This window comes from Schistocerca gregaria, chromosome 1 (assembly GCF_023897955.1).
Source record: "Schistocerca gregaria isolate iqSchGreg1 chromosome 1, iqSchGreg1.2, whole genome shotgun sequence".
In the NCBI taxonomy this organism is placed as follows: Eukaryota; Metazoa; Arthropoda; class Insecta; order Orthoptera; family Acrididae; genus Schistocerca; species Schistocerca gregaria.
In genome coordinates this window covers 1,174,920,754-1,174,937,622 of record NC_064920.1, presented here as the reverse complement: position 1 = coordinate 1,174,937,622, position 16,869 = coordinate 1,174,920,754, and the positions used below count along the sequence as shown (strand labels likewise).

At 35.6% G+C, this 16,869-nt stretch overlaps 1 protein-coding gene across 1 annotated transcript in view; it reads right to left on the bottom strand.

Annotated features, from left to right (window-relative positions):
* The window catches only part of LOC126284419 (serine/threonine-protein phosphatase 6 regulatory ankyrin repeat subunit C-like), a 591,030-nt gene that overhangs the window by 232,457 nt on the left and 341,704 nt on the right, over window positions 1–16,869 (bottom strand). The window contains exons 2-3 of the mRNA XM_049983337.1: window positions 6,656–6,743; window positions 4,124–4,318 (exon numbers count right to left, since the gene is read on the bottom strand). Coding sequence (XP_049839294.1) covers window positions 4,124–4,318; window positions 6,656–6,718 — 258 coding nt within the window. The 5' untranslated portion in view covers window positions 6,719–6,743. The remainder of the gene's footprint in view (window positions 1–4,123; window positions 4,319–6,655; window positions 6,744–16,869) is intronic.

Genomic DNA, 16,869 nt, shown 5'->3' with positions numbered 1-16,869 from the left:
ATTATGAGAGCAGAAAAGGAAGTTTTAAAAGTGATTAAAAGTCTGAAGTCCAAAATGTCACCTGGAGTAGATGAGGTGCCAATAATACTAATAAAGAAAACAACTAATCAAATAGTGAAACCAATGGCGCAAATAGCAAACTTGTCAATGGCTGAGAGTGTGTTTCCACAGAAACTGAAAATTTCTAAAGTCATTCCCCCGTTGAAAAAGGGTGATAAGCTTAAAATAGAAAACTACAGACCTGTCTCACTTCTCCCAACTTTCTCCAAGGTTTTATAGATACTAATGAAATATAGAGTCCCACATTATCTTAATATCCACAATCTGGTAAACAGTAAACAGCATAGATTTCAAGCTGGGAGAAGTACCGAAACAGCTGTACTGCAATCCACAAAAGAAATAATCAGTAAATTTGAAGAAGGAAAGAGTTAATGAGGGATAAATCTAGATCTGTCAAAAGCCTTTGACAATGTTGACCACAGAATACTTTAGGAAAAGCTTGAAGCTATAGGTATCATAGGGCCGGTAAAAAAGTGGTTTGAGTCGTATCTGGAAAAGAGGATGCAGGTAGCTGAAATTACAGCATCAAATATTAACCAAAAGATTAAACTAAGATCTGATCCAAGGGAGGTCACAGTAGGAGTACCCCAAGGAAGTGTATTACGCCCCTTGCTGTTCCTCATTTACATTAATGATATTCAGGTGTCAGCGAGAAAAGCTAGAATCATGTTATTTGTTGATGATACTAGTTTAATAGTTAGTGATATCAATCAGTCACTGCACAGTACTGTGGACCAGGTCCTACAAGATATACAAAAATGGTTTAGTGCAAACAAGCTAACACTGAATGTAAAAAAACTAATTATTTACAATATGGAAAAATCCTTGGAGCGCAAACAACTTGAAAGAGAATAGTGTGCAAAATTCCTGGGTATACACACTGATGAGAAGATAAACTGGAAGGACAATGTGGTGAGCTTAGCACCAAAACTAAATTCAGCATGTTTTGTACTTAGAATAATTTCGAGCGCTTGTAGTAATGACTGTACCATATTAGTATATTTTGGCTATTTTCAGTCCATTGCATCTATTGGGATAGTATTCTGGGGAAAAAAGTTGTCGTCTAAATGAGATTTTCAGATTACAAAAATGCGCTATTTGGATAATGACCCAGAGCCCACCTCAAAAACATTGTAGCCCCTTTTTAAAGCATTGAAAATTTTAACAATTCCATCATTATACATTTTGAAATGCCTGTTGGTAATCAAAAGAAATCAGGACAACATGAAAACCAATACAGACTACCATAATTACGATACACGGCAGTGTAAAGATCTCCACTTACAAACTGTAACAAGGACCCCGAAGTCAAAAACATGTATGTAATCAAGGCATCAAACTTTTTAATGCACTGCCACAACATATCTAAGAGCTGGAAAATTAGAATAAATTTAAAACTGTTATAAAGAATCACATGCTTTACAAATGTTATGACAGTGTAAGTGAATTTCTATGCTCAACTGTACTAGAATATAAAGAACCACATTCTTGACAAATGTTATTACAGCTTAAGTGAATATCTCTGCACAACTGTATAAGAATATATGTTTAAATTAATGTGTTCACTGAAATTACATCGATGAATATGTCTGTCAAGCACATAAGAAGAGTAAGAACCACATGCTTAACAAATGTCACAACAGTAAAAGTGAATAGCTCTGCTCAACTGTATAAGAATATATGATATCATAAATGTGACAAACGAAATCACAATATCAAGGTCTGTCAAGCACATAAGAAATTATGTTATAAAAACACTTATTAGTTGTATATTACATTAAACATAAGATAGATTCATATGAATTCAGCATAGAAATTTTTTTTGTAAAGATACTGTATAGTTGTTGAAATGTATCCTGACAAATCCTATATAACAAATGTGATCATTGAGATTATAATAAATAAATAAATAAATAAATGAACACACATTCATTTATATTATAGAGACGGTTTCGATACTGAAAATGTTTTTGAGTTCATATGTTTGAAGGGAGTTTTTCTGTAGATTTTGGTGCTGCATGTGATGGCTTTTATTTTAATTTCACAGTTTTCTGTCTTTGCTCATGGAAACAGTTCTATTTCCTTGTGTCATAGTTGTGTCATTCCTGATACCTTGAGTATCAGATGCTTATTTTAATTTTGTGCAGCATGTAACTGGTAAAAACGCCACGTTTTTTTCATTGAGACTAATAAATTATTTGCACGTGTTACTGCATCCAGAATTTGTTGTTAGTTTTAGGTCTTGTAATGATTCATGTTGAATGTTACTTAACTTAAGTTTCTTCTGCTTGGTCCATTGATGAACGATTACAAAATTTTCATGTTTAACGAGATTTATTCACATTAATTGACATCTGAACTGCACAGTCGTCGTATAAACAAAACACAAACTGACTGATCTCTTTGACTTCCAGACTTTCTAGCAGACTCAACAACTGAAGTGAATTGAATTGAACTGCCGCAGCATCAGAGAATCACTTTATATAGAATTTTAGCAATAGCTTCCAAAATAGTCCATTATTAAATTTGTACAGTTTCAATGTTACAATTAAAATTTAAAAAACGTAAAGACACTGATGTTACAGCTGAAAAAGGAAAAAAATTACAATATTAACTGATGTAATTTTTATAGTAACATCACTAGTTCCAAATACGAAAATTGATCTGAACTTTAATTACAATAATATCTCTTTATTAATTTAGTTATGTAACTAATTACAGTTCAGTTTTGGATAATAATATTTAATAGTGGTACGGAACTCATGCTTTATCCAATTACATACATAAATTCCTCAAACCAGACTTCAATTTATAGAAATCAAGAAACTGTGTATTGTAAACAAGCATTAACCAATCAGAAAACTGTTAACAAATAACATCAATTACAGAACAGGACATAAAAATAGATAACAAATGAAAATACATCGCTTGCTAATAACTTTCAAGCCACTTTTCAAGGTAATGAGGTTGTTTATGTTAACTCGTTGTTCGATTGTAATTATGGTAATTAGAGGTGCCGGCCATCTATTTCAACACTTCCACAGCCTATTATTATCTATTGCTTTTTATTTATTCCTTCAGTTTGTTGATTAATCATTTAATTTAGCATTTGTGCGTAATTTTGTTAATGACAACAGTCTCTTGTAATGATGACAATGTACGTTTTTCCAGAACCTTCTATTTGCTTTCACAATGAATATCAAGTATTATTACCAAACTGGACAGAATTATATACATATAGACACACATGCAAGTCCCTAGGAAGCACTAAATTGTCCGATAATTATCCGGATGCATATAAAATAAGGTGGTATCAGACATTTCATATGAATTTTAGGAAAGGCTGTATCGTTATAACCTACTGTGGCCAAATGGTCATTGCATAGCTTTAACATAGTATTCTATTATGTTATAAGAATTTTGCTGGTCATACATTAGATGTTCCTGTGAGTTTTATGGCAGAGATGATTTGCATTTATTTTTTGTATAGGCCAGCAAGCCTTGCTGATTAAACATAACTGTGCAAAATTGAGTTTAAAGGTATCCATCTTACAGTATACCTGTATTTCTATCTTTAAGAACTCTTTGTTCCTCCTTTATGAGGGAGACCCTTGTATTTCATGGCCCTTTCTTTGCCTGGTTTCTGAGTAAGTTGCTCTACTCGCATCCTGCTCCCCAACTTCCACAATTATTTCTTTCATTCTTCCCAGAAAAAGGTATCCATGCTTCAAAATGCTAAAAATTTGGTTATAAGTGTTTCTGTAAACTCTTCTAGAAGTTTTATAGCATTCCTCCACCATCATGATTCTTAATGTGTTAAACGATTCACTCCCTTTACTCACTGCTATTGCAGGTACAATAGGGAACTTACTGCCAAGTTCCAGAACTTGAGGAGAAATTGCACATAATGAAGGTATGCACTGACTATATCATGTGTCTTTTTGTAACAAGAAAGATAGGATAAGAACAGCCTGAAAGGTTTTTGGGTGTAGCATCAAGTGCTCCCATGGAAAATAAGTAATTTTAACTCATAATTGTATTTAAGAGTATGATTGGAACTCACATCTAGATTTCCACTTGATGATGCTCTCAAAAGAGGTGTGTAGCCATATTTATCACAGGCTCCTATTGGAATATGAACATCTTCCAATAAATATCTGAGAATTTCCACGTTTTTTGCTGCATTTAATAAGATTGGGTGGCCATTGCAGTCCTTGGCATTTGGATCACCACCCTGTGATATCAGTTCTTTCAGTGCCTATAGACAGAAAACAAACAGACTGAAGCAATCATGCTATTAATTGAATGTAATAATCTAATAATATAAAAAAGAAAGCTTCAGTGTAAACTATTTCAGACTAACCATCAGTAAAGGCCAAAAGAGAAAAAATCATAAAAATTAATGAATTTTAATTAAATTGTGGAATTTATTCAAACATGCTATAGTCTACAACATTAAATGATTTGCTGAATGAAATACCAACTAGTAATTCTTTATTGTTCTTGTTTTTTTCTAATTCTCTTTATGGCATCATGAAAAGTGTGTGGAAATATAAGCCTAATTGTAATGTAGATCATTTGGCTAAGTAAAAGTACACTGAAGAGCCAAAGAAACTGGTATAGGCACGCATATTCAAATACAGAGATACGTAAACAGGCAGAATACGGCAACACCTATATAAGACAAGTGACTGGCGCAGTTGTTAGATTGATTACTGCTGCTACAATGGCATGTTATCAAGATTTAAGGGAGTTTGAATGTGGTGTTATAGTTGGCTCACAGGCAATGGGACACAGCGTCTCTGGAGTAGCAATGAAGTGGAGATTTTCCTGTATGACCATTTCAGGATTGTACCATGAATATCAGGAATCTGGTCAAACATCAAATCTGCAACATCACTGTGGCTGGAAAAAGATCCTGCAAGAATGGGACCAATGGCGACTGAAGAGAATTGTTCAACATAACAGAAGTGCAACCCTTCTGTAAATTGCTGTAGATTTGAATGCTGAGCCATAAACAAGTATCAATGGGTGAACCATTCAACAAAACATCATCTATATGGTCTTTTGGAGCCAAAGGCTGACTTATGTACCTTTGATGACTGCACGACACAAAGCTTTACGCCTTACCTGGGCCTGTTAACACTGACATTGGACTGTTGATGACTTGAAACATGTTGCCTGGTCAGACGAGTCTCATTTCCAATTTTATTGAGTGGATGGATGTGCACACATATGAAGACAACCTCATGAATCCATGGTCCTTTCAGCTCAGCATGGGACTGTTCAAGCTGGGGGAGGTGCTGTAGTGGTGTGGAGTGTGTGCATTTGGAGTGATATGGAACCCCTGATACATCTAGATATGACTCTGACTGGTGACACATATTTAAGCATCCTGTCTGATCATCTGCATCCATTCATGTCCATTGTGCATTCTGACAGACTTGGGCAATTCCAGCAGGACAATGCAACACCCCAAACGTCCAGAATTGCTACAGAGTGGCTCCAGGAACACTCTTCTGAGTTTAAACACTTCCGCTGGCCACCAAACTCCCCAAACATGAACCATACTGAGCATATCTGGGATGCCTTGCAACATGCTATTGAGAAGAGACATTCACCCCCTCATACTCTTACAGATTTATGGACAGCCCTTCAGGATTCGTGGTGTCAGTTCCCTCCAGCAGAACTTCAGACATTAGTTGTGTCCATGCAATGTCATGTTGTGAAACAATTACTAACAAAGAGATAGAGGGGCTGGCCAGTACTTACCTCAGCTCAGTACAGCCGGCTGTACTGAGCTGAGGTAAGTACTGGCCAGCCCCTCTATCTCTTTGTTAGTAATTGTTTCACATCTTTATATGAGATTTTCCATTAATTAGTTCAATGTCATGTTGTAGCGCTTCTGCATGCTCGCAGGTGCCCTACATGATATTAGGCAAGTGTACTAGTTTCTTTGGTTCTTCAGTGTACAATATGATTACTATTGTGGAACATTTGTAGCGCCAATAATAGTTAATACGGTAACCCCAAGTATAACACTCACAAGGAGCAGAAAAATATCATAATCAAATTACTTATCAATGAAAGAAAATTAATGATGTAGGACAAGACAGGTTGCTACTTACTGTAAAGGAGACACATCAAGTTGCTGACAGGCACAGTTAAAAAGACACTCACATAAGGCTTTTGGCCTCAGCCTTCAACAGTAAAACAACACACACACACAACTGCCATATCCAGCATCTCGGGCCGGAATGCCCGGTGTGTGTGTGTGTGTGTGTGTGTGTGTGTGTGTGTGTGTGTGTGTGTTTTACTGAAGAAGGCTGCGGCCAAAGGCTTTATAAGAGTGTCTTTTAACTGTGCCTGTCTGCAACTTGACGCGTCTTCTTTATTGTAAGCCTAGCAATCTGTATTTTACTAGATTGTTGAGATTCCTGCCTGGAGTTTTCACTGAATGAAGGAAAATTGTAATATATAAAAAAAACTGTTTTTCAAAGCTTTTAGTTCAGAGCATCCAATGAAACCTTAAATTACTTTAATACTCAATTTTTTGCATAACATATAAAAGGAACAAGGAATTGTAATTACTTACATTAAGATCTCCTCGATACACTGCAGTCAGCATAGCACTGTCACTTTGTTCCTCTTGACCCATTTTATCTGTATGCAAACTGAAGCCCCTAAATTAAAAAGAAGATGCAATCTATCAAACACATGTTCTATAGAAACACATATAGATTTGTACATGAATACATATCTCATGTAAGAATGCCAAAAGAACAAACTTTAATTTTTTAAAGATTATTATTCCCTGATATTACAGTGTAATGATGTATGTATAACATTATTAAAGTATATAAACTCAAAATGTGTCAAAGATGAGAACTACATAGAAATTGTCAAATTAGATCAACTATCTAACTTGCATGAAAGTCAGAATCTCTGCATCTTATTGCAGTCTCGTATAATGGCTGATTGGCTTTTGCCACTCCTTTAGTCTCTTGAAAGACTGGTTTACAATACACCACAGAAACACAAAATTCAAACAATTAACTGTGTAAACATGCCTAAAAGATAAAAAAAAAACAGGGAACCATGCCTAAAACATTATACGTGCCAAGTTAAAAGAGAATGGTGGACTAGGATTTGAATTAACTTTCCTGACTTATGTGGGAAGTACATTACCAGTTTTGTGTAATAATTGTAATGTGTAATACTTGCTGATGAAATGCAGAGATCTTCATTCAAAATCCAGTGTGGCACATTCTTTTTACTTGTCACATAAAATCAGTGCAACATAAGATCTAATTAGAGTAAAATCACTTTTAAAACAGGTGTACAGATTAGCAATGAAGATGGAATTCCTACCTCAGATAAAGATGATCTTGGGGAGTCAGGGTATAAATTGAGAAACAGAAACAAGAGCTAAGTGCACAACAAGCCATGAACCTTCCGGTACAAAGCCTGAAGCATGAAGTAATACCAGGAAAAAGGAAAAAAATGACCAAAACTCTCTCACCAAGGCTGTCAAAGCTTTCTTTACTATATATCAACTAAAATTTCTTCCCTAACTTGGCAGTTAGATTAATACCAGTAAATGTCAAGTTCTATAAAGAATCAATCTGCCATGTATAAAACAGCCTCAAACTTCTTATTACTTTACACATGTGTTAATGTGTTAAGTATTCGACATTAAGCATGAAAGTCAGAAAAAATTTAGAAAAGATTTGATATTATGTTTAACATTTGTAAAATGTTTCTAAGTGCTCTCATTATCAAACAACAGACAAGTATAGTCAGGGTAATATGCACTCTTTTAAGCAAAATGTGGTTTTTCACACACCTCAATGTTTACAATGTCATATCTCCTGAACTACATGTTGTACAATTATATAATTCTGCAGGTACATTTAGTAGTATATGTGGATCCTGTCTGAAAAATGTGTTTCATATAGATTTGGTAGTAAAGGAGTAATAAATTAAATTATCTTGCCTGATACAGCAGTTTTTCTGCATGAACAGTGAAAATATAGTAAGTGATAAACTGATTTCCTTTCATCATTTTGTGGGAGGTGTCAGCAAGAAAAAGTATTGTAAAGATTTAAAACTGTGTGTAAAATTATTGCAAGTCACTAAGTGATCTCATTCACAAATACTGCAATAATATAACCTAGGTGTACAGTGTGACACTGTCTCAAGGCATATACACATTTTCTGACTGTAATACTTGCTAATTGTAATAAACCTTTAACATAAGGTTATACCTCTTAATAAATAAGATTATGAAGCATTGTTATTGTTTTAAATGTGAACCATGAATCATAAACTATGAACCAAGATAGCCCTTTAGTAATATAGACCTTGTCAATTATAAACATATGGAATAATGACTAGGCCTATATACGACATTTATTAGTGTATCAGTGTATTGTGTCAAAATGTAATGTAAATCAGTCAACGGGTAAGAATGTGTCCCCTGAATTACATACCTACACTTATTTTATAAATGCCAAAGATATGTATCATGTCAAAATGTAATGTAAAACAGTCAACAACTCTTCAAGATTTTTAGGTACAATGTTATGTATCCATACTAATATTATACATGTGAAATTTACTCTGTCACAAGAAAAAATTATGCCGTAGTCCAGAACTTAAATCTGGGTGTCAAACTTTCATAGCCCTTGTAACAGATGATGGGAAGTCTGTGACAAGTTGAAACTTTGTAAGTTGTTCAGTGAGAAATGTCCAAGCATTAACTGTGAGACAAAGTCATGTAAGAGGTATGTGCCCATTCTGAACATTTTAAAATTTTGAAACAGTGATAATATGGACACTACAAAAAATATACAGGGGTCAGTGGTTCTGTGGTAACAAATCAATCACCACAAAACCTGTGACTGGTACATTTTTGTAGTGTCCATATTAGCACTGTTTCAGTGTTTAACACATTCAGAACTACACCCATACACCATACGGGCACACGTGTATAGGCCTTGTGGAAGACACCCGTACCCGGTATGGGCGCAGCTTTTCTATTTGCTGATATCTGTTTTGCACATGCTACACGACTGCCAATTGTAAGATAACCATAGCAGTTCATATGTTGTGCACTAGATGCAGCACATTTAGGAACACCCTCCTGAAGTGTTGCTTTTCCTCAACATAAGTAGTCGATACCAAAAATATTTTTTTTCAAATTTTGAATAGATTAATAATATCTCAGCTGTCTTTCTAAAAGAATTTCATGTGATTTTGTCCATGATGTATTATATTACAAACTAAAATCTGTAAAAAGAAATTACTTTATGTTCTTTATTACAATTGATATGTACTAGCCCTGAATGTTCAGTTGAAATTATTTTCTTTTATAAGCATTTGAAATTATGAAATATCTGGCACTCTTAAAATTTCTGTTATTAATTGCACAACTGGACAATATTTATTAAATTATTTCTGGATTCATTTATAAAATAATGGTATAGATTAATAGAAAGTCATTTGTCAAGAAATTCTGTAAAGTCTTTGTAATATTGTTGGTACCGTAGAATGGATTAGCAGTGGATATGCCCCTGATGTGATCAGACGTGTTTCTATGTTTGGCAATAACAATGTAATTTTCGATTTTGAAGTGGAAATTGTAAAGCCAGTGTGATATAGAAAAATGTGAAAGGATAGAAATTTCAGAAACAGAAATTAACTGCTCAGGCAATATTTAACCATTATTTACATCAAACTGGAACCAAGAGAACCTACAATGTCAAAAATTTCAACTACAAGAATCAGCCCCTCGATGTGAAGAACTGGAGCCAACTATGAGAAAAGAAGATAAGTAAAATGTTTGTTGTAAATCTTACTCCTCTTGAAGCTTATTAAAAGAATTTATTATGAATGAAGTGACAATCAACAAATGACATTAGGGAGGGGTAGATTACAACTGGTAGTATTACTCATGCATATACAGAAATCACCAAACTATAGGAAGCACTGTAATATGGTGTCCGCAGTTGCTTAACACTGATGCTCCTGCCCATGATCAGTGTCTAGATGGTTACTGTAAAATTCAAGCAGAGTTGCCCACACTATTAGAATTGCTAACAGTGCTGGTGAAAGAATTTTTGTTGGTATATTATCATATGGAAACAGTACTAGTATACAAGAAGATACTCTGTTGAAAATACAAATACAAAGACCATTAACTCTTAAGGACTGCAGATTTGAGTGTTACACCCTTTTAATTTACCCTACTGGCCTACGGAGACCAACTAGCCTGGGAAGCCCTGCAAAAGTTTGTGCATCTGAGAGTACATGAAATATTACTAGTGATCGCAACAGACAGTCCCAAACTATGTTCTTCATGCAGGAGTTAATGCACTGCCAAGCTGGGTCAGTCACTACCTGCCCTATACAACAGGAATACAAAGTCCCCAGGTCACGTGAGCTCAAGCTGTTCCACTCTCATAAATCTGCAACAAAATGTCCTACAGAGACAGTTACAGCTAATACAGAATTCTTTCCAAGAGTTGGTTTGCATTCCCTGCTCTCCATGGCAAACCCAATGGTCATCATTTTATTTGTTACAAACAAGGATGTTCCAGTGACACAGAGTGCATAGAGCTAAAGGGACAAGGGCTATTAATCAATAGCACTTAATTCAATGTTTCCGGATCAATCTTCCAATTATCCATCGTCATTGGAACCACCATCCTAAATATCAGTCACACGTCAATTTACCTATCGGACCTACCCTTTGGAATCCTACCCACCAAAAGCCTGACTTACTGGAATAATGGTTCAGACCCAACTGATCACCTTCCTAGATCAGATGTTAGCTAGACAAAATAGCCACATATAAATGGAGCAACTTTTATATCATATGAAAAGGTATTGTACAGAAAATCATTGCCAACTTGTAACTATAGGAATCACAGCTTAAATTGCCCAGAGAATCCTGTGTGTAATAGGTAACTCTCAAGGACTGCAAGGACTAACTATTAGTTCAAGAGAAGAGTTTCCCAAATACTTGCCTATAATCTATGGGTTCATACCAGTAGTAACAGCACAAACAAAGAAGGACAGAACAATAATGGACCACAGACCACAGCTTCTTAGTTAGTCGGTTAGTTACTTTCAAGTTCCATAGAATATTTTGCAAGATAAATGTGGGAGAAGTCCTTTTACATTCACACCTCAAATTAATTTGTAATTATGGCTACATGCAGACATTTATAAGTTTTTTTTTTTTAATATAAAGATGTGAGTTAGTAATTCCAACCCAACACCTTCTACACATTACAGTAATACAAATTCTTCCACAGAACAGAAGGACTTGTCAAAAGAAACTTTCTCATTTTACTTTGTTATGTATCTGAGTAAGTAATCAAAAATTTTACTTGCAGCATTATACACCCCTATTTGCTAAAGACAACCTTAATTTGGAGTGCCTTAATGAACGCCTTTTTTTCTGGTATTGTAATTATGTGCATCATTGTTCCTATTGAACTGTAACAGATTGTTTGCAACAAAATTCATGAGGAAAAATATATTGTGAGCAGTACTCATAATGCCCAACTCCTTAACCAGATGTCTACAAGATGGTCTGAGTGAGCACCAAATATTATGCTTACAACACATTTTTTTAGCAATGAAGATTTTGTTTCTTAAAGAAGAGTTACCCCGGAACATTACTCCATATGACATTACTGAATGAAAATATACAAAATATATCAACATACTGATCTTTCTCTCAATAAGATTTGCTGTGATTCTAATTGCAAATGCGGCTAAACTAAGTTGTTTGAGGAGTTCCAAAATGAGCTTTCTCCAGCTTAAATTCTCATTGATATGGACACCAAAGAATTTTTAAGTTTCCACCCTACTTATTATTTCTTCACCATGTGTTACACTTATCACTGGTGTAGTACCCTAGATACAGAACTGAATACGCTGTGCCTTTTCAAAATTGAGGGTGAAACTGTTCACAGAAAGCTAGTCAATGATACTTTTAAGAACACTGCTTACTATTTCTTCTGTTTCTGATTGTATATTTTCACTGATTACAATACTAGCGTGATCTGCAAAAATAACTAATTCTGCTTGTTGTATTTTAGAAAGAAGATTGTTTACATGTACAAGGAATTATACTGGGCCTAAGACTGAGCCTTTGGAGATGCCTATTCATGATTTCTCCCCAGTCAGAGTTAAGTCCGCAGATTATATTGGTTGAATTGGTACAACTTTCTGCATTCTTTTTGCTAGCTAAGGCATTATCCATTCATTGGCTATACCCTCGTCTTCATAAACATTCAACTAATCCAGGAGAATAGTGTGTGTCAAATTCCTTACATAGATTGCAGCAAATACTAACTGCCATTATTTTATTATTTTATGGTTGTAAAATTTGTTTACTGAACTTTCTCATTAGAGAAACACTTCCTAAACCAAAACTGTGATTTGCTGAGGATATCACTCCCCACAACGACCCTATTAAAAGACATTTGTGTGAGTGTTTGTGTTTGTTATTGTCTCTATCAACGTACCAATGCATTCATTTGGTAAGTTACAGAATCTTCAAAGATTCTGTAACTTACCAAATGAAAGCGTTGGTACATTGATAGAGACAATAACAAACACAAACACACACACAAATTTCAAGCTTTTGCAACCCACGGTTGCTTCATCAGGAAAGAGGGAAGGAGAGGGAAAGACAAAAGGATGTGGGTTTTAAGGGAGAGGGTAAGGAGTCATCCCAATCCCAGGAGTGGAAAGACTTACCTTAGGGGGAAAAAGGGACAGGTATACACTCGCACACACACACACACACACACACACACACACACACACACACACACACAGGTATATGGGGATGTACAGTATCCCAAAAATACAAAGGTACACAGTACCCTACACAATCTTACATACTTAGTTAAGATTTAAATAAAAACACATTTTAGTAGTAACACTTCTGTTCAAAACACTGATTGGTGTTATAGAAAATGTTTGATTGAAAATACTATTGACACGGACTATGACATATAGTATCAACATAGTACATGAATATACAGGTATTTACTTGCTATTAGGATGTTGAAGGCATTTGTTTACACTGTAAAACTTGAATATCGCTTCCTTAAATGTAGTTTTTTTTTCATTTCTTTTATAAGTGCTGGAAGTTTGCTATACAATTTTGTACCTTGAATGTTTTTTGGTTTCTGTGCAATAACGTTGTTTATTCTTTTTGTATGGATATCATTGCACCAATCACCTTGCTGCAGTGGATACACCGGTTCCCATCAGATCACCGAAGTTAAGCGCTGTCAGATGTGGCTGACACTTGGATGGGTAACCATCCGGGCCACCATGCACTGTTGCCATTTTTCAGGGTGCTCTCAGCCTCATGATGCCAATTGAGGAGCTACTCAACCGAATAGTAGCACCTCTGGTCAAAGAAAACCATCATAATGACCAGGAGAGCAGTGTGATGACCACATGCCCCTCCTATCCGCATCCTCAGCTGAGGATGATTCAGCGGTCAAGTGGTCCTGATGGGCCACTTGTGGCCTGAAGACAGAGTGCTTATAGATATCACTGCACAGTCTTGTTTTATATGAATGCAGATCTGAGTTGGTTTTGAAATTTTCAATGAGCCTTTTTATGTTACTTACACTAGTTCTGCATGATTCACAGGAGAGCTCCTGTAAAATTTGGAACGTAGGAGATGAGGTACTGGCAGAAGTAAAGCTGTGAGAACGGGGTGTGAATCACGCTTGGGTAGCTTAGATGGTAGAGCACTTGCTCGCGAAAGGCAAGGGTCCTGAGTTCAAGTCTCGGTCCGGCACACAGTTTAAATCTGCCAGGAAGTTTCATATCAGTGCACACTCCATTGCAGTGTGAAAATCTCATTCAGGGTTATATGAGTATCACTGATTGGAATTTTGATATCTTTTACATAAATTAGAAATAAGAGAGATCCTAGATGAGGTACTATTCAAGAATGCATCACCTTCTCAAAAATTTTGGAAAATGATCTCAGCACTAAAACAGGTCAGTAGTTACTGACATCTCTCCTATCACCTTTCTTAAATAGCAGTTTGACTGTTGCATGTTTCAGTCTCTCTGGAAAAATGTACTAGTGATGTGGACAATCTTTCTTGTGTGATCATTGATATGGTATTACTTTTGATGTGATTTGTTGAAATGGCAGGTTTCTACCCATGTATGCGTGTCATGTCAAAGTACAACACATTCTTTCAACCGTGATGTGCAGTGCATTTGTGGGTGTTTCCTGCCATGCTTAAGGAAGGTTAATGAGTTATGGGCTCAGGACCATTGATAGACTGTGACAGGGAGTAAAGGTGCTACCTAAGTGAAGACAGGCTGGAAAATCATTCGAAACACTGAGAAACTGTGAGTACTGAAAATTTTCCCTCTTGTGGACTGTGAAGAGGATCCATAAACAATATTTTGAAATCAGTGAGAAAGTGATAGACATGACCGAGTTCCTACAAAATAATCAGAAAAATATAGGAAAGGAAAGTTTTTCTTTCTCTTGCTGCATGAGATATTTACCATAAAAGCATGGTGGACGAGCAAAAAATCAAACTGTTTAATGAAGACAATTACCATCACTGTTCACAAAGAATAAAGGAAAGTCTCATAAGTAAACAATATTGGTGTGCTGTCAGTCCTGGAAATAGAAACACATAAACAGTGGACAAACGGAAACCAAATGAAAGAGCAATGGGAATTCTATGAACAACGGCAGACAAAAATTCATTTAATGACTTATAGGACTGCAAAGCAGGAAAAGAGATATGAGATATGCTGGAAGATTCCCATGCATATTTTCATTTGTGGGACAGAATGCTTGCATTAAAGGAATACACAAACACCAAAAAGAAGGTGGAAGAATCGATGTTAGATTAACTTGTGAGATTCAATGCACTGCTGTTCAAAGTTCACAGTTCTAACACTGAATTATCAAACAAGCAAGCAGCTGTGCACACCTTGATGGGTCTACCTTCTGAATACAAGACTTTTTCAAGAAGTATATGGTGTGATGAGATGAATTTCTTGCTTAAGAAATTCAAAAGCTGACTGTTAGGAGAAGAAAGATGGCTTACAAACATGAAAGTGAACAAGAGCATTAAAAGTACTGATATTCAGAAGAAGGCAACCACAACAAGGTGTGACAGAAATATTCAAAGGGGACAAGGCCATGAGAACAACCAACTTGATAACATTCATGAGATTACAAGAAAACACACGACCATGGTCCATGTTATTTTCGTTGTCAGGAATATGGACATATTGGAAAATATTGCCTGTAATTCAGTGATAATATTTCAAACAATGAGCAAGCAAACCATAGGAAGGAGGCAGATAAAACATCGTCAAATTCTGTTAAGTTAACTGCTGCCAAAAAGCAATCATATTAGACACTGGTGTGTATTCACATGCGATATACACCACTTTCCATGAATACAAAAGAAATGATTCGTGGATTCTCAACAGTTGAGCAACAAAGCACCTGATTTATAAACATGACCAATTCTTCACTTTCACTGAACATGAAGGGTCAGTAACGGTAACTGGCAATGGATATTTGTTTAGTTCTGGTTTCAGATTTCTTTGCATATGCTTCTCAGAAGAATGTAGAGGATGAACAGTTCTCTTACACAACACTTTGTACACCTCAGACATCAAATGTAATTTGATATCAGTCCCTCAGACAACTGATAAAGGGATGTTGGCATCATTAACCAACACGGAAGCTAGAGTAATGAAACAATATGGGGAAATGATTGCAAAAGATTTAAGAAAAAGCAATCTCTCTTACTTTAGTGAAGATAATTTCAGTGTTTCAATGAGTGGATGTGGCCATATCGCAAATCCTAACGTTAGTCAGGAACTGGATTTTTGACCCTAGAGATTGGGCTACATTCATGTCAATAAAAGAAAGATACAAATCAAAGCAGTGTAATAACTGTCATAGCATCTGATGACCGATAAATCAAATGTGCAGTGTGTGCATTGAAGACAAGATGAAAGCTTAGCCTTTCCCAAAACTGACTGAAAACAGACCAAATGGACCATTATGTTTGATACACAGTGATGTAATATGTACCTTTGGCTCACAGTTACTTGGTGAAGTGAAATATGTTGTCACAATCATTGACTATTACTAAAGATACATGGTGATACATTTAGAAAAAGTCAAAAGTGGAGTGTTTCAGTCATTTAAGAATATAAAGCATATGCAGAAAATTTTGAACAGAAGAGAAAAGGGACACTGCATTCAGACAATGGTGGCGAATATATTAGTAAAGCATTCAAAACATACCTGCTAAAAGAAGGAATTCAGAGGCAGTTAATCATCCCCGGCACAGTTTGACAAAATGGTGTAGCAGAATAGTTAAAGCATACTCTTGCAAATATTATGAGAGAGAGTGGATCACAAAAATTTCTGGGGTGAAGCAACAGCTATGGCAAGTTACTTGCAAAATGTGTGTCCAAAAATAGCAAATAATGGAGAAAGTGCCTACAAACAATGGCATGTAAGAAAACCAAATATTGACATCTGTGATTATTCAGACGTCATGCATGGGCAAAAATGAAAAAGCAACATGGCAAATTAGAACCTAAAGGACAACCTTATGTAATGGTTGATATTCAGAAACCATGAAAGCCTACAGACTGTGGTATCCAACAACAAGAAACATAACTATTGCCAGAGATGTATTTGATGAAAGAATCTTTTGTGCAAAATTGAACAAAGGTGTTGTAAAAGTAATTGACATGAAGACC